Source organism: Aptenodytes patagonicus, chromosome 13, assembly GCF_965638725.1.
Source record: "Aptenodytes patagonicus chromosome 13, bAptPat1.pri.cur, whole genome shotgun sequence".
Classification (NCBI taxonomy): Eukaryota; Metazoa; Chordata; class Aves; order Sphenisciformes; family Spheniscidae; genus Aptenodytes; species Aptenodytes patagonicus.
Window position 1 is genome coordinate 10,594,296 of NC_134961.1, and position 18,319 is coordinate 10,612,614.

Sequence of the window (18,319 nt, forward strand, 5' to 3'; positions counted from 1 at the left end):
ACTCCTTCTCATGTGCCTGAGGAGGCTTCCCATGCATTCTTGGTGAACTGATTTTTTTCAAAGTTTAGTTTGCTTTTATTTATTTATAATTTTTTTCAGTAGGATTTTTAAGATTCCTCATAAATTGTCACATATATATTTTTGCAGCTATAAATTGTATTAGCAGTAATTAACCGTCGTGCTGTAAAGAGCTTCCTCAGATAGGGAAAACTAGATTACGCGTGTTAAATCCATAAATATTGGGGTAAAAATAGTTAAGATTTCTTTGCCTGATTCTGTTTCCTGTAAAACAACGTTTTTATTTCCAAACCTAGTTAAGAAAATTTAATGCATCCTTTCTTAATGACTCATTTCCAGTAAAATAAAATTTAGTATAAATGAATTTTCTTAACAGTTTATTAAATGTAGTCATTAGATATTTGTCGGTGAGATCCAGCTTTCATCTGTCCATAGTATTATACAAAAAAGGTTGCATCTAATTGAATAATTAAGCAGCTTTAATATATTATTTCATCTGAAATGACTTTTAGAAACCTTGTAAGATATATTAGGAAGATTCAGAAGTAGAAGCCTGTAATAACAGGCCAGTCTGCTTCCAGACCGTATCCTGACAGTAACTAGATGCCTTCGTTGCTCACTGAAGTTGCGAGTGCTCAGCGCTTCACACAATTACTTTGACCTTTTCCATTTGCCTTGAGGAAAACCTGTGCACTATTCAGGTCAAATAAAAGCAGAATAATTAAAATTACCCACTTCACATATAAGTATTACAACAAATTACCTCTTGATATTTTTAAACTAAAAGCAGATTGCAGGGATTATTTACTTTATTTGAATAAAATACCATTTGCAGTGAGTGTTTGTTCAAGGAGTATGAAGCATAGCTCTTTCCTCCCAGCCTCTGAAGTCTGCTCTCCCCTGGCTCTCCAAACCCCTTGCCTAGCGCCTGGCTCCGAGCCCAGGCGTCCCATCCTTAGCCCGTCTTCTGGATTCGGGGAAAGGCATTTTCTACTCTCCCATCTTCTTCCATTCAGACTACGTTCTTGACATGGCAGAAACGCAAAAGGAAGGTTTTATGTTTTCTCTGTGTCATAAAATTTAGATCTAGGAGAATTAACACTGCTGCTCACTTCCTCAAACACATTTAAACTATTCATCCAATGCCCAAATACTCAAAATAGTGAAGAGTAGTTTCATAGCTCTAGGGGATCATTTAGTCTAGTCAGCCAAAGCCAAAATTAAAATTTAAAAGGCAGTTGGCAATGATTATTAATCAATTAGCTCCAGGGAGCTGTCAAGGCTTCCTAGCCAGAGTTAGAATAACAAGCAATATTTTTTAAAGAATAAAACTAGATCCTTAATAAAACTCGTCTCCTGCTCCACACATTTATTAATATGATGATGCCCAAAAAGGTATCAGTAATTACTTTTATACGAATGAAATGTAATTGGAATGAGAGCCATCTGCAGGAAGCAGTAATTGGCAGATTAGTTTATCTAAGTGTAGATTACTTAAAATCTTGTAGTGCAATGCACATCACAGGGTATTAGAAGAGGAGAATCTGATACTGTCCTGAGTACTGTAGTGCAGCGGCAGACTTTATTATGCAGTGAGCGATACCTGAACATACCAGCTAAATCAACAAAATGCGAGTGGGCTGTCAACTGCTGTGCGCTTTTAGGTTGATCTTGATATTTTCATTGGCTTGTCCCCTTTTAGAACTCTTCTGCAAAAAGAAGAGTAAATCATTCTGTAAGGTTACAACTTAGGAGATTCAAATGGCCAGGGGTCTGCAACACTCTGCCTCTGCCATACTTCCTAATGAATGCTGCCATGGGATGTCCAAATTGGGATGTAAAAAATGACAAAGATGGTTGATGGGTCATTTTTTTTTTTAAAGCGCTTATATATGTTCTTGCTGTTGATCCAGAATAACCCCAAATGTGGTATCCTCTCAGATGCACTGTAAAAGCCATCTGTGTGATGGGTTATTTGAAGAGGGCTTCTTCTAACAAAGATGAGCTATGTCCAATTAGCCAGCAATAAAAATACTTGGATTTCATTTAAAAAAAAAGCCTGCAAATGTAATTTCTGCAACAGTGCATCTAGGCCTGGCATCCAAATTAATAATTATCTGTTCTTTAATACTGTCCTAAGAGAACTCCGTTAAGTAAAGGGGCTAGGTAAGAATTTGACAATCCAGGATGTCTTCTATATGCCTACAGAATATCATCACCAGAACGGGCCAGCACTGTAGAAAAGGTAAGGGGCCAGTCCTACAGCAAAGGCTCAAGGTTCAGCTTCCCTTTGAGGGAGGGCTTTCTCCTTTCCTGGAGGCTTCAGCTAGAGCCCCTGCACATCACAATGGATGGGACTGGTTTGAGGCCAGCTATTTGTCAGTGTGAGTATCTCTGCTTGTCAAGCAAGGAGAGGACACAGGAGCTCCTTCTTCACAGATACTGCTGGCACCCAGCCTGCCTGGTCATCCTCCAGATTGCAGAGGGTGGGTCGCACCCCTTGCACCCCTCAAGTTCACTGAGACCACACTCCATGGTCTAAGCAGCTCCTGTTCCTCGAGGATGTGAGGAAGCCCTGGTGGGAAGTCTGCAGGAACAGGATTTGAATCTCGTGGAGAGGAAAGGAGGCCAGTCGGGCTCCCTGCAATTGGGGCTAGATGTCCTGGATGCTGAGAATCAGAAAGGAAGAATGTGCATGGTGCTGGGACGTAGCGCAGGTAGGCATTTGGCACGCGGGCATCTCGTTAGCATAACGAGAGAGCATTTCTTTTTCATATTATAGTTGAATGTTAGTCTGGAGTTTGGAACTGCAGAAGAGCACTTCTGATCTTGTTGGCTATGGAAGTCCATTAGGTCTTTGCAAAGGTAGAAACAGCACAGAAACACCCAACCTGAAGTTAAAGACATCTGGTTACAAAAAAGCAATGCATTTTCAGCAATGTTGCTGATCAGAGGCCCAGCTGATTAGACACCTTCATAAGGTGCCAGCCTCGCTTTGTAGCTTCAGGGCTTCTTGAAATAGCCCGTGCGTAATAACTAAATAACACAAACTTTCAACTCCATATACTGAGCAATAATTTGGCACTTTGGCATCCTGGCTGCTTCAAAGCAAAATTGATCAGCCAACATCTTCAGTATTCAAATCCTTCTCCAAGTAGTCATTTCTTCATCCCTTCTCAAAAACTTTCACTGATAAATTTTCCCATGAAGTCGGTTTCTCTTCCAGCGTTTTCTTGCAGCATCACTATATGGAAAACCACGACACTTTCATACATTTCTGGTGTTTTCTTATTAAAAGCCCGAAGTACTTTTTTTTATCATTGCTAGCTTTAAGATAGACCTTAAAAATTATACAGACTTCTTTTATTACATTAGTAAATATTTGACTTCTCATAGCAGCTTTTTGTAGCTTGTCTAATTCTTCTTTCATTAACACTGTAATATTCTAAGTATAGCTAGTATAGGTATGACCCAGCACTGCTGAAACTATAGAATTTTTTTGTGTTGACACCCAGAGCAAGATTAGGGTATATTAATGCTCCACTAGCTGTATGCCCATGACTAGGTGTTACTGTTGTAGTTTTGTGGCACTGAACAATAGAATTGAATCTTCTAGACCTATCTTGAAAGGACTTGCATTGTTTATCCTGGTGAGCAGTAAAATCCAGTCACTATTTGGTCTAGCTGAGAACCACCCCAGAACCTAGTCTTCTCCCAGCAACATGGAATTATGAAGTCAGAAGCAGTGATTTCAGCCTGATTTCAATCTACATGCTCTTCACACCCTCCTTTGAAATGCAACAATTAGTTTAAGATTAAGATATTATTTTTTTCATTTGTTCTTAATTGTTTAATCTCTTCTATTATTCTTCTTTGAGATGCTAGGAGGGAGAATTTTTAAAAGTTATAAAAGCTGATTTAAAATAAAAATGCAATGAAAATGAGCTACTGGTTGCAGCTAAGCTTGAATCCGTGCCTTGGCAGGAGTGTTCTGTACCACAGTTGGACGTTATGTGGTGTAATGGTAAGAGAGAAGAGAAGTGACTGTATGTTTTTCCTGGGTCTGGTAGCATATCCCTCATCTGATCATCAGAAAGCATTTATATAAATGGATTGTTGCCAATTTTTGAAAACGATTTTACTTGCAGCTGGTTTCTTACATGATTTTCATACAGACTATGGGGCCCTCTTTATCTCCTTGTACCCCCCAGGATGTTCTTCATGGGAGGGAGGCATAATAGTTGTTTTCATTTTTCCTTTCTCTTATTTCTGGTCTGGGCATCAGTGTGACTAGAATTAAGTGCAAGAAAAGATGACATCTGGAGAGGAGATGGGACTTCAGCACAGCATTGGGATAACACTTAGTTGTATATTCCTTGCAGGAGCAGAACAGATTGGCTGTGAAGGGCTCAGATTCTGTTTTTTATTCTTCTTCTGTGATAATTCAACTCCTGCTTTGTCTTCTTTTTATGAATGTATGTAAAATAAAAAACATTTAGCTTAGTAATATAGTAATATTTTCTGTCGTCTTTCAAGCCTACTGCTGACCTTTTTGTTATTACTGAAAACAACAGAAAGTTCTCAGCATATTATTACTGCTATATATATTTTCAGATCAAAATGCAATTTTGCTGCAGGCAAGCTAATACAGATATGCAACTAAATAACTGTACTAGAAAAAGAATTAAAAAAAAAAAAAATTTGACAAGGTTTTTTCCCAGAGGAATGCTGGTGGCATTTGCAGGTAGGTTGGTGTATATGAAAAGTTGACAAGTTGAATCACAGTAAGATACCCTACATGTATTGTGCCATATATGAGAGATATGAGCTCTACTGATGACCTGCTGTATGATTTTGAGGCATTGTTACAACTTTCTGGGTCAACTTTCCTTTCCACTTATCATCTGTCTCATCTGTCTCATCTGTTTATACTCGAAGCTCTTCAAGGGAATGTCTTGTGTTCCGTTTGAACAGTGCCTATAGTGGGGGAGGAAGGGGATTTCTAGCTTGGCTGAAGTTTCAAGATGCAAACATAATATAAAATGTTACAAACAATGGCAAGTGATAAAAGTGCATATAATAAAAGATATGCTGTGATAAACATTTTATGTAGATTTAATCAAAGTTTTGTTTTAAGGCACAAAGGCCCTTTCCTTTTGCTTTATAAATACTTTCTAAGAAAATTCTGTGACCTGTGTAGTTTTCTGTACAGATACAATCAGATACAATCTGTCCTGATATTGGACATCAGGACAAAAATGGGACACTAAGAAGCACGTTTATTTCTTCCTGCATGTGTGATTCCTAAATTAAAAAAGAAAAAAAGCTTCCTTCTCTCGCCTTTTCACAAGTCCTTAGTCATTATGCTGCGTCTAAACCAGATGGAAGAATATATTAAAAATTGTTTTTAAACCACAGATTGAGAAATGGTGCCAGGATTTCCAACCAAAAATGTGGCACTGATTCTGAAATCTGTTGACAATTTTAGAAAGTTTTCTTCTGGCAAAAGAGGTCCATTAGTGTCTCTTCTTCTCTTCCAGGAAAATAAGGAAAACCTTTATCTGAGTCATAGTTTAATTAGCTTCCAAACTGGATTTGAGAATATCAGTATAAATATATTAACTTTCTCCAGGAATTGGAGTTGGGAGATAAACAGTCTCATCCATAAGTGAGAAAAACACAGTTAAAAATAAAGGCTATGACTCTCTTTTACGTCTATATCTTGAGTTCCTGCCACAGATTAGTGTGTCTAAGATTTTAACTACAGCCATTCCAGTCAAGTCTTCGAAAATCTATTTAGAATTTAAATTTTGGATATTTTTTCCAAATGAGGAAAATCAGCATCACACGCACTTGAAATGAGATTTCCTCTTATCTTGCATTGAGCACTGAAGCACACCACAAGGCGGCTTTCTGGGCATGCAGGTGTTGACAAAGACAGACATTCAAAAACTATCTTTTTAAAAGTAAATTCATTTTAAATGCCCCTGAGAGAAATAGAAGAAATTCTGAATGCCCCCAATAAAAATAAACACTTTTACATTTCCCTTTAAATAATTGTATGTGTTACAACTGGACAAAAAATTATTATTCCTACTTCACTATGTACACTATAGGGCATATATAAAACTTCCATCCACATCCATATATTTTTTATATATCCATATAAAACCTCCATCCATAAAATGGCTCTTCTCCCACAAGAATGAGCTTATGCCAAATTTCTGCTCCCTCCTTGCTGCTTCCAGTGGTTCCAGGGAGCCTCTTTGAGGTGCCGGGTTCCCGTGCTCACCTGTTGGCCATATGTAGCGTTACACTCACCATTGAACTTGATAACAGTGTTCAGAGTTTCCAAATTCGGGCCTTATAAGGGCAGCGAGTTTGCCTTAAACATAAGCGCATGGTATTTTAAAGTCGCTGCTATTGTATGTATTGCATTGTAAAATATTACAGCAAATCACTTGAGTGCCAAGTGTTTCAGCAAGGCTTTAAATATCTTTAAGGGAATTTTTTAGAGTATGGTTGTTCTTTATTGAGGAAGCACCTGTTATCCACATTTTACGGATAGGGCAGTGAGTGCCGAAATGACACCTTTTGCACTGTTTGCAGAGCGCTTGGGGAATAAAGTGCTTAACTTGATTCCTGCAAGCCTTAATCATGTGCCGTAACTTCTGTTCAGCCTTCCGTGTGGGGCATGTAGAAGAACATCAGTGATCCTTAAAGACAGGTGCCAGGGTGATTAATAACCGAGTGTATCAAAGCAGGAAAGTGCCCAGATAAATGGGGTGAGAAGAATGTGACAATTTCTGTATAGTGTTGGCAGTACACTACTTTTAATGTTTTCAATAGATCTTTTCAATGTAGCTTTGAATATGGTGTAATCAACCAGGTCTGTTGATCTGTCCCTCCTTTGAGATTCACTGAAGCCTGAGAGAGTAAGACATAAGGGTCCTCATGGGTAAATCACAGGAGAGCGAGAGGAGACTCCACGTTGACCTGGTCCTCAGGGCTGGAGAAACCTTTCAAATTAATTCCCTGATGCTAAGCCAGGGCTGTATGCTGGAGAAATCGAAATTTGGTGACAGTCTGCTTTATCGTGGATAGATATCCAGGCTGGAAGGTGTATCAGAGGTGGGCTGGGCAGTCAATGACCCAAAATTATGTGCAGATGCCCTTGCATTTCACATGCAGCTGTGCTCTCCTGTCTTCTGGAAGGTTATCAGCAGTCACATGTCTTTATTTCTTCCTGGTTTCTGAAGACTTGTCTCCTACCCAATAATCTTTTCAGTTGAACGAGTAAAATGGTTGGTTCTCAGCATAGTGCTTTTCTACACATACGAGATTATTTAGTCATTGTGACAGCTTCGTAGTGTTTTGTCCTGGCCAGTAGTCTAAGCAGATGCATTGTGTTGCCTTCCTGAATCCAATTTGTAACAATAATGTTTTTCTCTTACTGTGTTTCTGGAAGCAATTTGACTACTTTCCCTTCCCCTTCTCTTTCTGCTAGGACATCCCAGAGAGTGCTCTGCCCTGCATGCTACCGCTTGTCTTCTGTTTGCCTGCTTATGCTGCTCATACTCAGAAAATGTCCTATTTTCTGTCACAGTGTTGAGAAGGGACGTAGTTAAGCATTTTAAAGGCAAATCACATCTGTGATGAGCAGCTGGGAAGGTACAACTCAGCCATGTTTTGGGAACAGATTTGTGTGAGATTACTTGAATGTAGAGACTAAAAGTCATTTATGAGATAGACCAGTGAGAATCTTGGGCAGCTTTTCTACATGAGACTCTCATGCTAAAAACCAAAAGCCCAAATGTAAAACTCCCTAAGCCGCTTGATTAATTTGATTCATTTCCTCTGTATCTTCAATTTCAAAGCCATTTAGGAAGATCATTTGCACAAACATAAAAGTTCTCTTTAACTAAACTCAACCAATGTGTTTTTTCAATGAGCTAGAGCTCATAAGAAAGATTCAAACATTAACTGTGTAAAGAAGGCAATTAGTGTTTGTACAATATATTGAAAATTAGCCCTAGGCATACTGGAAAAATACATGGTTTATACATGTATATTTTTCATCCAATTCCATAGTTTATATTAGATCTGGACATAGATACTCCTAAAGGCTACCAAATTAATTCAAACTGTGAAAGAGGTTGTGATTGTCTATAAAAAGTTTTTTTTAAACTATAATGTAGTTGGTCTTACTCTGTATATTTAATCACTCAAAGGAAAAGCCTTTTCTACTGCTGTAGTACGTCAAGGAAGCTTATCTGCATAACAGCAAAATGAGACCTCTTGTGTTACAAAGCTTTAACTTTTGTAGTTTAAAAGTTGAGCATTTCTAAAAATGTACTAATTATGTCATTCTGATAAAAGGAGATACCCCTCTCACTTTGTCATGGAGCGATACTTTCCATAGGTTTTAAAGCTGTCATAGGAGTAGGAAAAAAGCCATCATAGGAATCAGTGGAAAAGTTTTATTTTAATAACTGTTGGGGGGGGTCCAATTACAGGGAGCAACTGCCACGTTATCCGTCTTAAAGATTGCGCATCCATTATCATGAGTGTTTTGCCCAGTTTGATAGGAATTAAGGTCAAGAGAAGGACCATTTTCCTGAAGGGGGAGAAACAGGGATTGATGCAACCATGGATAGAGTGCCAGTTAAAAACTTGGGAGCATTTTCTGAAAATATGAGTACACCCATAGTCTATTAAGGAAAATACTACTTTTTTTACCATACTCATTTAGCATTTGATTCTAATAGGACAGAGTGCAAACCAAAAGAAACGGTTTGTGAGGCTCTGGTGCTATAATGGGCACAAACATACTCTCTGCGGTTGATTATGTTAAAGTATTTGTTGTTTATATGAATTATTATGGTGTATATAGAGTGAAACCTTTCAGGAAGACTAGCTGAAACTTTTGTTTGTTTCTACAAGAGAATTCACTAGAGTGAAAGTCAATGTGGGATCTTAGATGCAGGAGTATAATGGCCTGCCTTAACGTGTAGAAGAGAGCATATGGTTTTGGTAATAGGCTAATAAGAGCAATTAACCTTATAGTTCACTCATTTGTTGGTCTCAGTTGTTTATAAACTAGGTAATAAAGATATTTTAACATCCTATAGCTTTATAGGAGATTAGTGAAATCAGGCTGTATTTTTCAAGTTAATGCCTAACAGTACTCAGGTGATAGTGTGAGTGGCAGAAACATAAAATTAGCAGAGAATAAAATATTCAGAGTACTATGTGGTGTGTCTAACCAACGAATACAATTGCAAATGTATAAATACATAGTATAGTTTAAAGAAATAAAAACATGTGTTAAAGGTTTTCATTAGAAGAGGGACTGTTTTCACAGGATGCGGTCACAGATCTGTCATTCAGCTTGTTCTTGTCACCTTGCAAAGATTATAATGTAAACTGTTTCCAGGCTTATTTAATGTAAACAAGATTTTTAAACTTACCTCCTTCTTCATGCTGTGCAAATACACAGCATTTCCTATAACATCTTCTATCTAATTGTTCAGAAGGATGAATATCATAAAAGAATGGGTTTCTTTTAACAGCAAGCACCATTATTGTCTTCTTTTTTTCAGAGGACTAATAGAAGTTAAGTCACTTCCCACAGAAGTTCCAGTTTCTCAGTTAAGAGCTACTGTGTTTGTCTGGCAAACAGAGAAATTGGGTACAAATGAGCAAGTAGCTTGCCCCACAAACTACACCCACAAGAAAAGCCTTTTTTACTTATTCTCTGTTGGCTCCTTGCATCGCAGGTGTTGTAGTTCTGACAGTCATCGTCCTGTTGAGCACCTTGCTGTGAAGGCAAGTGACATCAAGGGTTGAATGCTCTTTATATGGCAAGTACTTTGGTTTCTAGGTTGGTGATGATGGGAGAAGGATGGTTTCCCCATAATAATATTTTTTTAATTTGATTCTATGACTTTTGGCAGTCAGCTTTTGGGCTCCTGCTCTTGTACATTATTTGTTCTGCAAATGTTTGTCTATTTATTGACAGTGTCCCAGAAGAGACCTCTAAATCAGTTCATTTGTGGATTTAATTTTGAGCATGTAAAATATGATTGTGGTTATTAGTGTTATTAGTGTTTTGTCTGTCCTTCCTGGTTTACTGTTATTTGTCTGATTTTTACCTTCTGTGTTGGTTACAGACATTTTCATTGAATTTAGCTAGTGATAACCCTAATGAGTTGTTGCTGCTTTTTCTTTATCCTGAATTTGAAAGTCAAGACAATAATTTTTTTCTTTCGGGTTTTCTGCAGAAGCTTCCATGAAACCCTCCTGTACAAATTTTTGGTCTTGTTTTTTTCTATTTCATTGAATTGACTGAACAATGTATTTGCTGGTGCAGCATTCACCGAATATGAGGACTCTTTTGCTTTATTAGACTTGACAGTGTTTAAACAATACTAATTCTCATACCCAGCTGGCTTTTCAATTGATTTCTGTGCTCTCTGTTGCTGTGTAAAGCAAGCCGGAACATTAAAGACATCTTGCATGCTACCCTCTGGAGACTTGTTTTTCTTTAGAGAAAAATCAAATAAGTGTAAAATTTTCTGTTTTTTCTCCTCATATATTTTCTCCTGGATCTTTAAATGATATTTCAGTGTACTGACAATTTTTGTACATGTTAAGATGCTAATTTTCAAGCACATACTTTTAAAAAGCAGTCTTAATTTTATAGTGAGATTCGCTAGTTTGCTTATTTGTTTATAGAGATAAATGTCTCTTTCTTCATCTAAAACAGAGTATACCAGCTTTAAAATCATGTTCAAGATGTACATAAATGTGCCATTTTAACCCAGCTAAAATTTTGCATATTTAAAATGTGTTTGCTAAACAGTCAAAGAATATTTGCAGATGTTAATAATTTGTTTTACCTGCTCACTTTTAACAGTATTGAAGCAGCCTGAAGTTTTGAGCTAAATATTGGAGTCAGAATTCCTGGGGAAAGCAAGACATAAAAAGTGTTTTTCTATCCTGTAAACGTCAATATTTAAGTCACGCCTTTAGACAAATCCAAACCTTAAAACATATGCTCCTGAAAAATGAATTTTCTCAGCTCTCTAACAGTCATCTGTGATGGGCTTCAGCCATTGTTGAGGTGGCCGTTGCAGCATGAGTCTCTCCTTCCAGTCCTGTAGAGACTGCTTAATTTCATATGAATTTCAGTTTATTGTGAAATATGAGCTTTCTGAAACCCAAACTTGATTCCTCATCCGCTCCACCTCCCCAAATACTCAGGTAGCCCTGCAGCTGGGGTAAGGATTTGGGGTGCTCAGTTGTCGTGGGTCAAATGAGGGCAATGACCTTTCATAGAGGACTGGTCAAAACTGAGGAGTGGGACTTGATTTTAAACTTCAAGGAATCAGTGCTTTCTGATGAAAAGTCATAACATTCTTGGCCATAGTGTCTTCCTATAATCTTTTCACTTTTTGCACGGAAGGCAGGTAGCCGTCCCTTGTGTTCTTTTTTGCCACTCGTACAAAATGTGTGCTAGTATGTGTTTCACACAGTGTCATGAAGCTCCCATGTCGTGCATACAAAGTCACTTGGAGGCAGTGTAGGAAATATTTTATGAATAATGAATGTTTTGATTACACAGAATTTCATTTAAGCAATTTTTTTTTTTTTTAATTTACTACAGCTGGTCTGAAAACCCAGAAGAATGGAAGTTTCAAAAGACAAGACAAACCTGGCTTCTCTTGCACATGTATGATAAAGAGAAGGTTTGTATTAATGCTGCTTTTTCTCAGAACAAATATGATATAAAGTTTTATACATTAGTTACAGCTATTCTTTATTAACCAAAAGTTGCTAGTACTAGCCATACACTTTTCTAATAATTTTTTTAATAATTTATAAATCAATTACTTTGTTTTTAACCAAAATGCTAAATCATTTTAATTGCTTGTAATTAATCTTTTTATTTTGTTGGTGATCACTCTCCTGTGTGTGCTAGATTTTTATGCTTGATATATGTCAAGCATAAATAGAGCAGATTCATGTTTTATATAAATCTGGAGCTTACTGAGAATTTGAGTCATATCCTTCATTTGAATTTCAGAATGTGGAACCCAATACTGTAAACCACAATTCTCATATTGCTTCAGATATCTCTGGCTCCATATAAGATGTACAGCCATATTGCCAAGATGTTAAAATAGCTTTCTCATTAAAATATAAGTGAAACCTGATGTTGATCGTAAAAAGCATAAAGTATAACCAGAAGCTAGGCTCGCATCATTACTGAAATTCATTCATTTCATAACTTAAGAAACAACAGAGATTGAATTTCCAATCAGCATCTGACCATCGTGGTATTGAATGGAGGGTTTCAGGTCATTCATTTTGTTGCGTAATAGAACAAGCATCTAGCCATTTGCACAGTGCCTTACTTACTGATTCATTTAGTTGACATTCAGTTAGTTTTTGCTGATTTTCTGTGTGCACGTAAACATTGAAGCATACCAATCTTCCTGACCCAAATTACTCAGCAGCTCTTAAGCCAATCACCTGACGTAGGGTGTTACCTTTATGATTAAAAATACTTTTAGAGAACCAGATAATTAAAAGCAGAGTTTCATGAAGGCAAAAATGTTCACACAGTGTAATACTTTAAAAAGATTAGTTGCAGAATACTAATTTGATTGTAGGTATCTAGGTTGTTTGCACTGTCTTCCATTTTTAAGTTTCTCCTTTGAAAGCCTTTATCAACCTTTCAAAATCAAGGTATGCTCTTTAAAGCTACCTAGAAATTGTTTCACAGGCAGAATGATGTTTTTAGTTTTTTACCTGTTTACTTTGGATTTTGTGTTGAAATATACTGGGAAATAATTAACCGTAAGTAGTGTTTGTTTTATGTCAAAACACAGCTTAACTCCTTATTTCTCAACATTGAAATGAAACTTCCTTTCTATTTTTTTTAAACCTGATGAAAGTGCGATGATTTATTTAAATTCACGTATTTTGTACTGTTTAATAATCAGAGATGCATTGAATATGAGCTTTAGATAATGATTAACATCTGCCTCCAGATTCAGTAAAGTTAGAACTGCTCAAGTGCTTACAATTAAGCATGTGATTAAGTCTTTTTCTTCATCAGGACTGTAGGGAGGGCAGACCAGCTTCTTTTGCATATTTTTTTATACCCAAATCCGGCTTCCTGTCCATTACAGAATAAAGTCTGTTGGATATCCAAGCATGACTACAATACAAAAGGAGACATGAGTTTCTTTCCTTCCTAAGCCACATCTTTGATCTCATGGTGTCGCTTGGATGCCTACTGAAAAGCCATGCAAAGGAGTGAATTGGTTTCCTGTACTGATAGGTCTCTTTCTGTAAGAAATAAGCTGAGGTTTTAAAGTCTTTTGCAACATGAGGTTTCTTCAAGTCCCTTTAAAATCCATCTGGTGGTTGGCTGACAGCTTCCAACCCAAGCCTGTATACCTACGTTGTATATGCTTCTTCAGGATCCAGTATAAAATAAACACTAGATCATTTGTTGATCTTTGTCATCTGGCACAGCATTTTTGGAAAGTAACTGTATCAGCTGTCTTCAGTTTCTGGACTGCAAGGTCCCGGAGGGGTTTTTGAAGCTTCCTCAGAAGGTAACTACAAAAAGCAAGCTTGGCGGCAGTAAGCTAAAGTTCACTTTGCAGATACCTGTATTTGCTTTGTAAATTTGTGGGCATCTGCAAGGCTAAAAAGTCTGGAAACTCTTGAGTTACATAGTATAATTTAAAAGTGATAACTGTTCTTTTCCTGCTACTAATTTGTAGTGTTTCCCCCCTTTTCCCGATGACGGTAATTATTTAACTTTGTGATATTTCCATATTAGTCAGCTCCAGTGCATATTAGCTAGTTAGAACAGAGCAAGGTCAGCGTGTGAGAGAGAAAAAGAAACAAGAAAAAGGTCAAAACAGTTTAAGAAAAGAATAATAATAAAATCCCATAAGCATCACTTCCACTTGCCAGAGCCGTGGTGGGAGATCTTGATATCCAATTTCAAGCCTGACCAAAAGCTGATCTTAGGGAAGGATTGTGTTCCTTCTTGTAAAACCTTGCCAAGAATCTCTGAAATTTCAGCTCTTGTACTACTGTATTTTAAGAATTAAAATTTGGATTTCATTAACTTTTTGCTGGCACTTTCTACGTTCTGTTGTCCAGTCGTTGCTATGGCTCTATTGTATGTGTAAGTTAGGAGGAAAAAATAGGATATTATCTTGCCTACATGGTACTGTATTGTAAGCTCTTGCTGAAATAAACCTAATAGCTGTGTTAAAGAAAAAAATCAGACTTTTTGCACACTCAAGCACTTATCCTTAGGGCCAAATGCTAAATGCTTTCTAGGCTTCAGGCAGCCACATGTCTGTCTGCACACTTAGTATTTCTAAGTTTAGAGCAGGCTTTCAATTGCCCCTTCAAGCACTTTGCTTAAATGATATAATAATAACAGCTGTAATTCCACAGAGTGAGGTATGACTATACCACGAGGTCTGAGAACAAGAGGTGTAAATTATGTAGATAATTTGGCTAAGGTTTGAAACACAGAAATGTTGCTGAGCTTTAAAAACCCAGTACTGAGCATCTGCATTAAGGGAGCGCTATCATGCTGAAATTGTGTCTGAATGTTTTTGTCTGTTACTAGTACCAGTTTACTGTGAGTAAAAAGGTTTCAAGAATTCAGACATTTATTATTATGTTTAAATGTGTTTGATTTGTATATTACAGCAACACTTCATATCTCATCCATTTCAGTGTTAGTCACTGTAAAATTCATATTTTTTTTTGTATCTGTATTGTTTCTTTAACACAAGAGTGTTTGTGTGAAGAATTAGAAGGTTTTCCATAGCGTATAAGTTACGAGGCTGAATGCAGACTTTGGTTTTGATTTATTACTTTGTAATATCCCTGATTGATGAAGGCAGTGTTGGAATATTCTTTCTTCCTCTTCTTTTGGAGTGAGAGAAGTTTTAGTGATCAAAGTTATGCTGCCAAATGGCGATGGAGAAATAAGCTGTAAATTAAGTATCTGTTGAAGCTCTGTCTTCTCTGAAATGTTGATACTTTGCAGAATTGAAACAGCCCTCGAATAATTAGTCTCCAATCCTTTAAATACTTACGTATGTGTTTAACTTGACTCATGTCGAGTATGCCTTTTAAAGTTACATGTGTGAAGTTAAACATGCAGAAAAATATTTGCACGATTAGGTCATTTTAACGTCTCCTGATTCACAGCAAAAATATTCTCTTATTGGCTGAAACCTGTTCCACAGGTACACAACTTAAAGTTAAGATATGCTTCAGCGTAGATCTGTTCACCTAATACTTTTGAAAATACATTGGTTTGAAATACTGAACATTCAAAAGTCTTTGCTAGGATATTGCCAAGATTATTTAAGGTAATGATCATTTAAATTGTATGTTGTACCAGATAAGCTAAAATTTAACCTATGACTAGTTAATTAGAAAGGGCGTGAAATGGGGGTAATGCAACTGTAGATGACTAAACTGCTTTTAATGTTAGACGTGTTAGTAGAGCCTATCAGTTTTAGTCAGCAGGATTTAAAAATTATTTCCATATGTCTGAATTCAATTTGTTTTTCAAATTAAATTCTATTCCTTTGTATAAGCATTCTGTCAAAGTGCTTGATGGTGGGTGGTATCTCATCTTAGCAAACAAATAATTTTGGGTAGGGGCGAGGGTAATTCCAGCAAAATTCTTTCCTCCGACATGTGCATGCGGTTCTCACTGAATTTGGTAAGGTTTGCATACATGTTTCCAAAAGTAGGATTTGGCTAGTGTTTTTTGGTTTGGTTTTTTTTTTTTTCTTCTTCCAACAACCCTCACAGCCTTGAGTTCACTGTCAGGGAGTGTTTGCATTTGCTGATCAGCATTTCCACATCTGCTTATAATTTCCTCTCGGATGCTTTGCCCATCTGAGCACATGACAGTCCTCTCACCACGGTCCATCCCTCCCGGCAGCTTGAACCTTGGCAAGAAACACTTCCATTCCGAGGTGGGCATTGGTAAACACAAAAGCCCATGCAGTTCTCCTAATTATCTTTCAGGTGATGGTTTGACATGATTGTGAATGAGTATTGAGAGAGAAGAAAATAAAGCAGGGTTTTTTTCTTCCTTGTTTTTTTCTTTAAAGGTTCCAGACAAGTATTTCACCATTCTACTGGATTATCTGGAAGGGCTTCAAGGTGGTGCGCGAGACATAACTGTGCAGAAAGCTGAAGCTTTTATGAAGGAATTTGATGGTTCCGATGCCAAAGACCCAAACCTGCTGGAGAAGTGTGAGCGCATACGACAAGTTCTCCAGCTGCTGTCCTGAGGGTATTTTTGTGTCTTAACGGTTGTCTGGTGACAAGGATAGGATGTTGTATACAGAGACTATAAATTCGTTGTAAAGACATATTTTCTAATAAGAATCCTAATATTAGATTTTGAGATTTTGTACTCATAATTGTTTCCAATTGCAAATATTTATCATGTTTTGAGGTGATGAAATAAAAATACCGTATTTGTTCCATAGACGTGCGGTTTTGATTAAAAGTAATCTTACTGCATATCTTTAGAAAAATAAACCTCTCTTCCTTGTTAGTTTTTCTCCACCTCCCCATGTAATTACTGTTAAGTAAGAGGAGCTTTGCAGTTCTTAATAAGAAGAGCAAAGGAGCCAACAAAAAGCCTGGAGGGTCTTTTACAATGGCAGCTTTTAAAATGAGCATACAGTACAGTGCTTGCTCAGCCAGCTGTAATCTATCACTTTCAGCTTTAGAAGTATGTCATTTGGATTTGGGAAGGATCATTTTCAGTCTGTTGAACACGGGTTGTATAACACAGTTGCTTATTAGTACTTCACGCGGTGATCTGGAGATACCATCAGCTTTGTTAGTTTTCCTTTTATATTTTAAAGTTTTCAAATGCTTTATGGCAATTGTTTAGATATTCAGATAATGCCCAGATGGGAACAGATCAAATCCTTTGACCATATGTAGAGAAATCATTTGATTGTACCTAAACTTACCCTGTGATGAGAAGTGCTGTGCTGCAGCATTTTCTATCTAGCCCTGCCAATATTGCATTTTCATCTTTCTCTTGTAATTGGCATTCAAAAGAGTTAATTTGTGTTCATTCGCTTTGACGTGGGACATTTGTCTCTTAGGAACGTGCTGAAAATGAGGCTTTCAAGTAAAAACCAAGGACATTAATTACTCAGAAGTTGGATGATTGGCTTATTTAATAACACTTGTGTTCAGACAGCGTTCTTGACCTGATTCTTTAATGTTTCTGCAAACATTGTTCATACTTTATTAATAACAACTATATGAAATGTGTAGTGTTTTAGAAGAGTGGCTGTCTTTGGGAATTACGGCTTTAATTTGGATGGGTGAAGGAGGGGAGGATCTATGGATATGCAGGCCTAATTTTTCAATAAGAAGCATCTGCGTGGATTTGACAGCCTTCACACTCACGGATTACTACAAATCTTTGAAAGTATGAAATATATTACTAGTAACAAATAACTTACACTTTCTGACTTCTTGAAGATGATATTTTCAGCCAAGACAGACTAGACACCAGCATGCCCTGCTCTAACACAATAACTGTGATGGAGTTTTAACACAACAGTGAGCAGAATACAGCAGCAGCCTCTCCGTTGAGCTGCCGATGGTTTGTCAGCAGCTCAGGTGCTGGTCCTATGCTATGGGGCGACAGTTGGATGGGGGCTGCAGGGGATGCATGCAGTGTTGAAGCCTTTCTGAGGCCCAAAGCTGTATAAAACTGAGCTTCCGGTGCAAAAGTTGGTGAAAAGAAGTAATAAAAAGCAGTGATACTGGCATTAAGTGAAGTAGTGAAAGATCTTTGGATCTTACCTTTTACGTCTGAGAATATGCAGCTGAGAAAAACTACTGTCACTCCAAGCAGAAGCTGATACTCTTTTCTTTCCATCAGGAAAAGTAAGAATTTCTCAGGGATGAAGTTTTCAGTGTCTTTTTGTGACTTTATGATTGCATTTTAGGTGTCAGAGAAGACTTTGTGTTCTCCCTTAGATATTTGAAAATCGCCACTTTTGATTTCTTGATCACACAAAAATTTGGGTCCTCAATGTGCACTTAATTACCTTGTAGCTTAAAAGTACAAACACATTGCAACCATATTTTGGAAGAGACTTGTAAAAAGGATTGTAAAGGTAAGATCTGGGCAAAAGACATGAATCATAGAATCATAGAATCATTGAGGTTGGAAAAGACCTCTAAGATCATC

The 18,319-nt window shown here is 37.2% G+C and overlaps 1 protein-coding gene across 3 annotated transcripts in view; it reads left to right on the plus strand.

Moving 5' to 3' along the window:
- The window catches only part of CHLSN (cholesin), a 137,893-nt gene extending 121,311 nt beyond the window's left edge, over positions 1 to 16,582 (plus strand). For all 3 annotated transcript variants that reach the window (XM_076351329.1, XM_076351328.1, XM_076351330.1), the window contains exons 4-5: positions 11,687 to 11,768; positions 16,200 to 16,582. In XM_076351329.1, the coding sequence (XP_076207444.1) occupies positions 11,687 to 11,768; positions 16,200 to 16,382 (265 nt within the window). In that variant the 3' untranslated portion in view covers positions 16,383 to 16,582. The remainder of the gene's footprint in view (positions 1 to 11,686; positions 11,769 to 16,199) is intronic.
- The last annotated feature ends 1,737 nt before the right edge of the window (positions 16,583 to 18,319 follow it).